Source organism: Ovis aries, chromosome 9, assembly GCF_016772045.2.
Source record: "Ovis aries strain OAR_USU_Benz2616 breed Rambouillet chromosome 9, ARS-UI_Ramb_v3.0, whole genome shotgun sequence".
NCBI lineage: Eukaryota > Metazoa > Chordata > Mammalia > Artiodactyla > Bovidae > Ovis > Ovis aries.
The window spans coordinates 94,185,855-94,197,438 of record NC_056062.1 but is presented as its reverse complement, the minus strand read 5'-3'; the positions used below and the strand labels follow the sequence as shown (position 1 = coordinate 94,197,438).

The following is an 11,584-nucleotide window of genomic DNA, read 5'->3' as shown; positions in this document are numbered from 1 at the left end:
TCTCCAGGTGAGAACACTGGAGTCGGTTGCCATTTCCTTCTCTAGATCTTCCCAACGCAGGGATTGAACCCAGGTCTCCAGCATTGCAAGTAGATTCTTTATTGTTTCAGCCGTGAGGGAAGCACCAGGAGCTAGAGGCAAGAAGTAAAGCTCCTGCCTCCTTTGAAAACAAAAATGTTTTGAGGAGGCAAAAACTGTAAACACAGGTACAGTTTATTTTCAGAGATAAAGCATAGCAAGTGGGCGAGCACAGAGAAACAGTTTAAGACAGAACAAGGCAGAAATACACACCAGGAAAGAAAGGGTGTGGCCGTCCTCCCTAATGAGGAGGAGCTCAGTAAGTTCAGGCCAGCTCAGTTCAGTCGCTCAGTCGTGTCCGACTCTCTGCAACCCCATGAACCGCAGCATGCCAGGCCTCCCTGTCCATCACCAACTCCCAGGGTTCACACAGACAACGTCCATTGAGCCAGTGATGCCATCCAGCCATCTCATCCTCTGTCGTCCCCTTCTCCTGCCCCCAATCCCTCCCAGCATCAGAGTCTTTTCCAATGAGTCAACTCTTCGCATGAGGTGGCCAAAGTACTGGAGTTGCAGCTTTAGCATCATTCCTTCCAAAAGAAATCCCAGGGCTGATCTCCTTCAGAATGGACTGGTTGGATCTCCTTGCAGTCCAAGGGACTCTCAAGAGTCTTTTCCAACACCACAGTTCAAAAGCGTCAATTCTTCGGCGCTCAGCTTTCTTCACAATCCAACTCTCACATCCATACACGACCACAGGAAAAACCATAGCCTTGACTAGATGGACTTTTGTTGGCAAAGTAATATCTCTGCTTTTGAATATGCTATCTAGGTTGGGCATAATTTTTCTTCCAAGGAGTAAGCGTCTTTTAATTTCATGGCTGCAGTCACCATCTGCAGTGATTTTGGAGCCCCCAAAAATAAAATCTGCCATTGTTTCCCCATCTATTTCCCATGAAGTGATGGGACCAGATGCCATGATCTTCGTTTTCTGAATGTTGAGCTTTAAGCCAACTTTTTCACTCTCCTCTTTCACTTTCATCAAGAGGCTTTTGAGTTCCTCTTCAGTTTCTGCCATAAGGGTGGTGTCATCTGCATATCTGACCTTATACAAATTTCTCCCGGCAATCTTGATTCCAGCTTGTGCTTCCTCCAGTCCAGCGTTTCTCATGATGTACTCTACATATAAGTTAAATAAGCAGGGTGACAATATACAGCCTTGATGTCCTCCTTTTCCTATTTGGAACCAGTCTGTTGTTCCATGTCCAGTTCTGACTGCTGCTTCCTGACCTGCATACAGATTTCTCAAGAGGCAGGTCAGGTGGTCTGTATTCCCATCTCTTGAAGAATTTTCCACAGTTTCTTGTGATCCACACAGTCGAAGGCTTTGGCATAGTCAATAAAGCAGAAATAGATGTTTTTCTGGAACTGTTGCTTTTTCCATGATCCAGCGGATGTTGGCAATTTGATCTCTGGTTCCTTTGCCTTTTCTAAAACCAGCTTGAACATCAGGACGTTCACGGTTCATGTATTGCTGAAGCCTGGCTTGGAGAATGTTGAGCATTACTTTCCTAGCGTGTGAGATGAGTGCAATTGTGCGGTAGTTTGAGCATTCTTGGCATTGCCTTTCTTTGGAATTGGAATGAAAACTGACCTTTTCCAGTCTTGTGGCCACTGCTGAGTTTTTCAAATTTGCTGGCATATTGAGTGCAGCACTTTCACAGCATCATCTTTCAGGATTTGAAATAGTTCAACTGGACTTCTATCACCTTCACCAGCTTTGTTGGTAGTGATGCTTTCTAAGGCCCACTTGACTTCACATTCCATGATGTCTGGCTCTAGATTAGAGATCACACCATCATGATTATCTGGGTCATGAAGATCTTTTTTGTACAGTTCTTCTGTGTATTCTTGCCACCTCTTCTTAATATCTTCTGCTTCTGTTAGGTCCAGACCATTTCTGTCCTTTATTGAGCCCATCTTTGCATGAAATGTTCCCTTGGTTTCTCTAATTTTCTTGAAGAGATCTCTAGTCTTTCCCATTCTGTTCTTTCCCTCTATTTCTTCGCATTGATCGCTGAAGAAGGCTGCCAGTAGGTGCCCAATGTGCTACTGGAGAACAGTGGAGAAATAACTCCAGAAAGAATGAAGGGATGGAGCCAAAGCAAAAACAATACCCAGCTGTGGATGTGACTGGTGATAGAAGCAAGGTCCGATTCTGTAAAGAGCAATATTGCACAGGAACCTGGAATGTCAGGTCCATGAATCAAGGCAAATTGGAAGTGGTCAAACGAGATGGCAAGAGTGAATGTCGACATTCTAGGAATCAGCAAACTAAAATGGACTGGAATGGGTGAATTTAACTCAGATGACCATTATATCTACTACTGCGGGCAGGAATCCCTCAGAAGAAATGGAGTAGCCATCATGGTCAACAAAGGAGTCCGAAATGCAGTACTTGGATGCAATCTCAAAAACGACAGAATTATCTCTGTTCGTTTCCAAGGTAAACCATTCAATATCACAGTAATCCAAGTCTATGCCCCAACCAGTAATGCTGAAGAAGCTGAAGTTGAATGGTTTTATGAAGACCTACAAGATCTTCTAGAACTAACACCCAAAAAAGATGCCCTTTTCATTATAGGGGACTGGAATGCAAAAGTAGGAAGTCAAGAAACACCTGGAGTAACAGGCAAATTTGGCCTTGGAATGTGGAATGAAGCAGGGCAAAGACTAATAGAGTTTTGCCAAGAAAATGCACTGGTCATAGCAAACACCCTCTTCCAACAACACAAGAGAAGACTCTACACATGGACATCACCAGATGGTCAACACCAAAATTATATTCTTTGCAGCCAAAGATAGAGAAGCTCTATACAGTCAACAAAAAGAAGACCAGGAGCTGACTGTGGCTCAGATCATGAACTCCTTATTACCAAATTCAGACTCAAATTGAAGAAAGTAGGAAAACCGCTAGACCATTCAGGTATGAACTAAATCAAATTCCTTGTGATTATACAGTGGAAGTGAGAAATAGATTTAAGGGCCTAGATCTGATTGATAAGAGTGCCTGATGAACTATGGAATGAGGTTCATGACATTGTATAGGAGAGAGGGATCCAGACCATCCCCATGGAAAAGAAATGCAAAAAAGCAAAATGGCTGTCTGGGGAGGCCTTACAAATAGCTGTGAAAAGAAGAGAGGCGAAAAGCAAAGGAGAAAAGGAAAGATATAAGCATCTGAATGCAGAGTTCCAGAGAATAGCAAGAAGAGATAAGAAAGCCTTCTTCAGCGATCAATGCAAAGAAATAAAGAAAAAGAACAGAATGGGAAAGACTAGAGATCTCAAGAAAATTAGAGATATCAAGGGAGCACATAAAAGTGACTTAAATCACTCTGTAGGACAGTTCTTCCTGGTCTTTGTTTCTCTTGGCTCATTTTCTTACTTCTTTCCCCAAATCTGATCTGTTCCAGGGAGCTCCCTAAGGTCCATGCGCAACTTTTTGCTAAAGATGGATTCCACCACCCATTACTGGGGGTATTGGTGACCTGCCTCCCTTTTCTACCTCCAAGGAGCCTTTGTGGACCTGAGGGGTCAGGAAGTTTCCTTGACCTCAGGAATGGCCATCTTATCTCTATTCCAGCAGAGCTCAGCTTCTGCCACTAGCTTTTTCCTTGGAGTGTGGGGAGAACAAAGCTTCAGTTTTTCTCCACTTGACAGACACCAGCTGTCCAGCCCAGGGGCCCCTCTACCTGGCCCCTCTATCTTCTACCTCAGATATACACTTAGGGATGAAAGTCTGTGTACTACTTACTACTTATTTGCCTCCCATTCTTTCCTTAACCCAGTGACCTCTTTTTAACCCAGTTCCATCTATCTTGCTAAATATTCTCCATCTTCCATGCAAAATGGTATTAAAAAGTCTGTAACTCAAGAACACCCTTTTCAGTACTAGTCCCCTGTGAAGAAGAATAACAATAGTTTACCATCCTATAATGAAGGATACTGACACAGGTAATACTCAAAAACGACAAGTAATTTCTGGCTTTGGAATGCTTGATAAAGTTATTTTACATCTTTATTTTCCTAGTATGTTTTCCTTTAGACCAAAGTTCAAATTAATTTTAGCTAATGAACTTGTCATCAGGACAGATGGAAGGGTTAAACCTGGCCCAAAGTTAAAAAAAAAAAAGTTAATAATCCACAACCAAGATTCAACTGTCACTGGAATTTACAACCGTTTATTCTCAAGCACATGAAATGCAGACGACTTCAAAATAGTTCGGTGTTTCAGTATTTCTGCATCTGTATAATCCACTTATTTAATTAATTTTTCAATAAATACCGAGGCAGCAATGCCTAGTGAGGACGTGAATTCGAGTTAGACTCCCTGAGGTGTCATCTCGTCTTTTCCATCCGAAGTCACAGCTCCGGTGAGTTGAGGGTTCTTTTTACACAGTGCCCGGACGGACGCCTCCTGGTTTCCTAGGCCTCGGCCCCTGGCGCTTTGAAAACCTCGTCCCCAGGCTTTTCAGTGGTTGCGCTACATCTTCATTCCTCTAAAATTTGATGTTTCTCCTTTCCGTTCTGCTGTCCTCGCGTCATCCACAAAACATCTGTCAAGTTTCCTCAGCTTCAACGGTTTTCAGCCGCCGTCTGCACATTAATTGGCAAACGCAAACCCGGGAGCTCGCTAAGCCCCGCCCACGGACCACAAGACTTCCGGCTGCCGCCTCAGCATCGCCCTACTTCCGCTGACGTCAGGGGTCAGGGGTGCCGAGAAAGATGTCGGCTGGCGGGCGTCGTTGGGCGCTTCTGTGGGAAGGGTCTCCGTGACAGGCGCTCGACAGAGACGACGGACGAGCCGAGTCCCCAGAGCGAGTGTGAGGGGCGGCCGCGGCGGATCGGGCAGGGCCGGGCGTGGTGCCCAGGGCGCCCCCGCCGCGGGCCGTGACTTTTGGGAGCGTGCGGGAACGGGGGGCGTCCGGTGCCCAAGGCTGGTGATGCCCCGCCGCCGCCCGGGAGGCCGGGAAGCCGAGCTCCGCGGGGCCCCCGATGCCGCCGACTGGCTCTGACCCCGCCAGAATGAACAGGAAGAAAGGAGACAAGGGCTTTGAAAGCCCAAGGCCTTATAAATTATAAGTATTTTTTTCTCTATCTCCCTTTTTTCTGGGGCTTCCCGGGTGGCTCAGCCGGTTAAGAATCCGCCTGCAGTGCGGGAGACCCAGGTTGGATCCCTGGGTCGGAAAGATGCCCTGGGGGAGGGAAAGGCTACCCACTCCAGTGTTCTTGCCTGGAGCATCCCATGGACAGAGGAGCCTGGCGGGCTACAGTCCATGGGGCCACAGAATGGACACGGCTGAGCGACTAACACTTCTAGGTTTGGTTTTCCTTAGTTATAATTAATCAGTTTCACTGATCGCTTGAAACTTAGTGGGCGTGGAAAGCCTTGTGGGAAACTGGAAGCCGTCCACAGTTTTGTAGGGCGAAAATGTTTTCAATGACAATGGAATTTCAGCAGATTTACTGCCCTTTTCAGATTAATGTACCTTTTTCTTAAATTGTATTTTTGTCCAAAAAAATTTACTTTCGTGGCTGTTGCTGAATTTTAAATAAACAAGTTACGCTAATTTCTAGGGTTTTAGCATGAAAGATAAGTGTGATTTTGAGTTGCTTAGAACACAGTTCTTGTTCACACTGGGATCGAATTATACGTTATTTAATAATTGAAATATTTTCTTTATTCTTTAATGTACAACCCATCAGGTCGTCTGCATCAACAACATAAACTTCCAGAGAAAATCTGTCGTGGTAAGTATATTCTCAGCAATTATAAGCGATAACAACAGCATGCTTTACAATACTTAGAAACTTTCCGGGTCATGGGTTTTGAGAACAGATACGGATTAGAATTCAAACGTGTATGACTTCAGGAGCCATGGCCTTACTACTATACTGGCCAACACCTCAATTCTCCCTTTCCTTTTTTCCTGTTTTCCGATAAAAATTTATTTCTCTTAGTATGTTGTGGAATATGAAAGTCTATATTACCAAACATTTTAGATTTGTGTATGAAACAAGAATAAGTCCACAGTGAGATTTTTTTTCTGTGAAAAAATTAAGGCTGATACACAAACTGACTTATTAACTTGACTGTTCAGAGGCTGCTTTTGTTTTTCTAATTTTTGCCTGACCTTGTTTCCCTGGCATTGCTTTGTAGTAAAGTTCTAGATAAAGGTGTTTGAAACCTAGTAATTGCCCCTCTCCCCGCCCCCTGTCCCCTGGCCAGTTTAGATGTGTGGACTGTTATATCCCTATGGGTTGATAAATAATGCATATATATATCCATATATGATATATATGCAAATATCTATGTGGATTGATATATTTGTTCTAGAAATGCCGTTGATAGCCTAAGACCCAGGGTTATGAATCTGCAGAGCTCCCTTTTCTTCTATTTTCCATTTCCTCTTTGTGCCTCTCGTTTGACCACCCTGACCAGCAGCCGGAGGCTAGTGCCCAGTTAATGCATCTTCTTGGATAGAAAGTAGGGTTAGAGGGCAGATTAGGAAGGGCAAAAGGAAGATATCTATAACAGTCTAACCCCTTTTGCCCCCAGATCATCCTCTCAACACTTCTGTTTAGATGACAGTGTTCCTGGCTTAAGGAAGTCCCATCAGCTATTGTAACATTAGTTATGTTGTGGCATTAGCTAACTACCTGCTTTTGTAAGTAAAGTTTTATTTGAACACAGCTACACCCATTTATTTATAAACTGTCTAAGGCTGCTTTGGAGCTACAATGGCAAAGTGGAATAGCTGTGAAACTGTGAGGCCTGTAATATCTATTTAGTCTCTGGCCCTTTAAGAAAAAGTTTGCTGATCCCTGAAGTTATCCATTTGTGTGAAGAAATGGCAGTTTCAGCATTTTTCCCACCTGAAATATTAGCTATCGCCTGTAATGGAAGAAAGATGGGTAAAAGAATGTGAAAATTAGTTACTATAGCCTTTGCTTTCTTCAGTTGATATCAAGGTCAGAATTGATGTACACAGCTTTCTTCCACCTATTCCGTTTTTCTCTTTCCTTTTGACAGCATTTCTTTTGGTCTGTCATAGACCTTCATTTTGCATCCTTGCTGCTTTTGACTTCATTTGGGTTGTTGCAGTTTTCCATTGATTAGGGCTATTTGTCAAGAGGACCTCAGAGGCCTTCCATTGAACCCCCTGAATTGCAAATGGAATTCTTGCTTCTGTTGTGTAACAGAATCTCAGTTGCTGCTAGTCTTTCAGCCAGGACAGTGACCCCTTTCTGTGCCTGTTGGTTCAGTGGCATGAGGAGCCTGAAGTGGTTTAGTCTCAGCTTCCAATTTAATAAAGCCGTGGCTCCGTGCCCTGGTGGATGCGTTCCTCCTTTGGCCACTAGGCTTCTGAACGCCCCGAACCTGAAGTCTTCAAGACAGGAAGCAAAATCCTTTCAGTGGCTTTTTGAAGCAGTAATGAGTATAGTCACTCCCGCTTTTGCCCCTTGGCTCCCAGGTCTGTTTGGCTATGCAGAGATGACCTAATGTTACTATAGCGGCCACTGGTTTAGGATGGCCTCCTGTTGGAGGTCTCAGTTGGTGCTGTAGCTAAGCCTTCAGCAGTTGATCAGGTTGGCCACTTCTGGATGAGAGGACAAAATTAATTTTACATGTAAAATTTATGTGTAAATTCTGCCACACTTTTCTATACACATGGAAGTGTGTATGAGATAGTATGTTGACATGGATGGCTTTTTGGAAGTAAATTGTATTAACAGGGAAGGAAAATCTAGAGTATGTGTTTTTATAAGGATAAATTACTGTCTCCCCTCTACGATACCAGCTGTCTAATGTAGTCATTTTCCTGCTGAGTGACTAACTGATCCTTCCTGGGAAGATGCCTTGCTAGAAACTTATTTTGATCCTCTGCTCTGGGGAGGCGGGCACTCAGCATTGATGGTGACCAGATCAGGCTTTGTTGAGGGCAGAGCACGTTGTTGGATTCCTGTGTAGCCTCCGTTCTTGCCACCAGGACATCTTTGTGTGTTAGAGTAGCTAGGGAAAGAGTCTGTGGACATCTGCTGGATAGATAATCTTGCCAGTTGATTTTTGAGGGCCTCCTCCACAGTCTCTGAGGATGCCTCTGTTGGTCATTTATGTGATAATATTTTCATATTATACCTACTCTGAGAAGTTCATGTGTACACTTCCTTTTCCCATCACCCTCTTATTTTCAGTCTCGTAGTCTTGTTCTTTACACAGTCCTAGCCAGCTGGCCAACCTAGCAGCCGCCCCTGGACCCCTGCAGACACGGACTTGGTCCATTTCTGCTTCTGTAAACACCGTACTGTCTATTCTGTTTGCTGGCGTCCTGCCCACAGCAGGGTTTTCTTCTGCTGTTTCAGGACTACACTTCAGTGAGTTCTGATGGCAGTTACCATCCATTTTCAACTGTGCTAGCATGCTGTACAGACTTATTCATAATTCAGGCTTGTGTTTTGTCTTGTTATTAAACATGGGGAACTGTCCATGAGGTCATGGGTGTGGATTGAGGGGAAGTGGAGATTCGACAGGAGCAAGTCTCTTTGGGTTCTGAGTCAGTGGCGCATGCTGTTTGCTTTTTGTGCCTTAGGAGCCTGCTTGGGCCTGGTCCGGAGGCGGTGTTTCCATTAAAAGGTGCCAAGCTGCTGCGCGCACTCAGGTCATGATGGCCATTTCAGGCTAACAGAGACTGCCCGAAGTGTTTGGAAGGCCCACGGTCATGTGTCCGGTCTCTACTGTAGGGTCTCGTAGCAAAGCAGCAGTTGCTTTGCACATGAAAAATAGTTGCTGGCAGAAGAGGTCACAGGTCTGCTCTGAAACCCCGGAGTGGCAGTGCAGTGTCATCCTGCTGGAGAAAGCCAGAGCCAGTGCAGCGTGCCTGTCTGCTGGGCACAGCCCAGTGCTGCTGGCTCCGCTGAGTCATACGGCCCGAGTGGGGCCGCTTGGACCACAGCCTGGACCCACTGCAGAGCTCTCTCTTGTTCTGGACCTCTTCCAGAAGATGATTCCAGAAGTCCTAATGATTGCCTACTAAGCGATATGCCTGAATGTATAGATTGCTTTCTGAATGCAAAGACGCCTCCCAATTTTCCTGCCTTCTTTTTTCCCCCTTTTGGTGGGAAGTGCAAAGTGCAGTAACTTTGACTTCAGGTTTATTTTTACGTGCCTCCGACCCCTGGACTCTTGGAAGCTCTGTTGATGTGACAGTCCCCTGAATGCCCGTGAGATTTAACTCTCAGCCTCTGCCGTGCACGAGTTTTCTAGTAAGGCGGATCGGGAACCTGCTTTTCTTTTCTGACTGAGCAGAAAGTTGAGAGAGTTACTGGATGATAGTGACGGGGTTCTCATGTCTAGAAGACAGCCTACTTCTGTTTTTTTTTCCTGATGGGAATTGAGCGGGGAAAAAATTGCTTGATAATTCATGGCAATATTTGCTACCAGGAGCTGTGCTGATTTGCTGCAGTCAGAGTATGACTTCTGCAAACGTGGTTGTGGTTGGCAAGTTTGCGATAGTTCACAATCATTCTGCAAGACCCGCTTGGCTTTTGCACTGGCCAGATAGCTGAGTTAAATGAAGGGGGAGTAGGCGTCGCCACGTCTCGGGGGCGCTGATCTCTGCCATTCCCAGAGGTGCCAGGTTGTCTTGAAGGTTGTGTTGAAGGGGGAAAGGTGGCCCGTTGGTGTCCACTCCGTCCTTCCACTGTAGACCTCACTCAGAGACATCAGAGAGTGACTGTGAGGTTTGCCAGTTGCTGAAATGTATCCTGTATGTTTGGACTGCGTAGTAAACACCAGGCCTACCCTGAGATAGATGTGGGAACCCCTTTAACCCCTTGATTACTTGACCTCCAGAGGTCGCCAGCCTGGGGCATTCCCTAGCAGTTCAGTGGTTAGGACTCAGCATTGTTGCTGCTGAGGGCCCAGGTTCAATCCCTGGTCAGGGGACTAAGATAGCATAAGCTGCACTGTCTGGCAAAAACAACCCCCCTCCGCATCCCCTCAACCCTCTCACATGCACGCACGCACGCACGCACGCACGCACACGCACACGCACGCACACGCACACCCTGACTTCCAGTCTGCCTGGTGAACTGTTGTAAAGTTCCGGGACTCCAGGGGTTAGTGTCAGTTCTGAACCAAAATATAGTTAACTCCAGGAAAGGGGCAAAAAATAATTTATGTGAGGTGACATAGAAGTTAAGGTTTAAAAGAAAGATAAGAGAGAGTTGACATGTTCGTAGGCGTGGGGGAAAGTCCTGTGAAAGGAGAGATTGTAGTTACAGGAGAAGGTAGTTAGTAGAGCATGGCTTCTGAGAGCACTACAGAGCGGGGCTTCTAGCAGAGGAGTGGAAGGGACTTCAAAACGGGGGGAGGAGACAGGCGCGTGTAGCTGGAGAGCGAGAGACTTGATAGTCGGCAGGAGAGTGGGTCAAGGTAAGGCTCTTAGATGGCCAAGGAAGACAGCAGCCCTGAGAATGCCAGGGAGGGTTTCAGAGAGAGGCTGGAGGAGGCCAAGAAGCAGGAGTGGGCCACGGGGGCGGCAGGAGGGCAGGCATTGCGGACACTCGGGTGTGAAGCGTCTGCGTTGGGGCTGTGCCGAGCAGAGACGAGGTGTCTCCCCGTGTGTGACCTTGACTGCTGTCCCAGAGTGGCTGCGAAGATGGTAGGAGCGGAAATGCAGGAGCTGAGAAGCAGCGTTCCTGCCGGATCAGCTGTGTCCACGTCCATGGCCCAGCGTGGCAGCTGAGATGGGGTAGAAAGGCAGAAAGGGAAAGTGGGAGCTTCCAGCGCATATCGGGGAATGACGGTGTTCAGTGCAGCATGAGCACACAGGAGAAGAAGCAGAGTCTACGAAGAATAACAAAAGCTTTCACTGGATGCCAGCGTGATTTTAAGGGCTTTCCTTGTTTAAAATTGCTCAGTTACAGTAAAACCAAAGGGTAGGTAGTATTGCTGTTCTTGTTTTGCAGATGAGGAAACTGAGGTGTGGGCTTCCCAGGTAGCTCAGCGGCACAGACTCCTCCTGTCAGTGCAGGAGGCGAGAGGCGCAGGTGCGGTCCCTGGGTCAGGAAGCTCCTGTGTAGTAGGACATGGCAACCCTCTGCAGTATTCTTGCCTGGAAAATTCCATGGACAGACAAACCTGGCAGGCCCTCAGTCCGTGGGGTTGCAGAGTCAGACATGACTGCGTACACCACCACCACCACCAGAAACTGAGGTATGGAGAGCTGGAGGGACTTAGCTCATGCTCTTCCACCTGCTGAGTAGTGGAGCTGGGGCGTTAGGAACTCGAGGACACTGTTCTGCCCTCTCTCTCACAACCTGTGCTGCAGGAAAGCCTGAATAAAAGAATCTATAGCTTCTTTTCAAAGGGGTATCGAGAGATGTTTCAGCTAAGGCAGGGAAGTAAAGGAGCTTTAGAAAAGGTTGAATAGTGCGAGGGACGGACGGTCGCGGTGAGGTGCTGGGGCAGGAGCGAGAGCAGGAAGAGGGGGCGGTTTGCA

General features: G+C 46.5%; 1 protein-coding gene across 7 annotated transcripts in view; it reads left to right on the top strand.

The window, feature by feature from the left end:
- Positions 1 to 4,782: 4,782 nt before the first annotated feature.
- TAF2 (TATA-box binding protein associated factor 2) overlaps positions 4,783 to 11,584 on the top strand; it is a 123,445-nt gene continuing 116,643 nt past the window's right edge. For all 7 annotated transcript variants that reach the window (XM_060393983.1, XM_060393982.1, XM_060393980.1 and 4 more), the window contains exons 1-2: positions 4,783 to 5,159; positions 5,778 to 5,831. In XM_060393983.1, the coding sequence (XP_060249966.1) occupies positions 5,076 to 5,159; positions 5,778 to 5,831 (138 nt within the window). In that variant the 5' untranslated portion in view covers positions 4,783 to 5,075. The remainder of the gene's footprint in view (positions 5,160 to 5,777; positions 5,832 to 11,584) is intronic.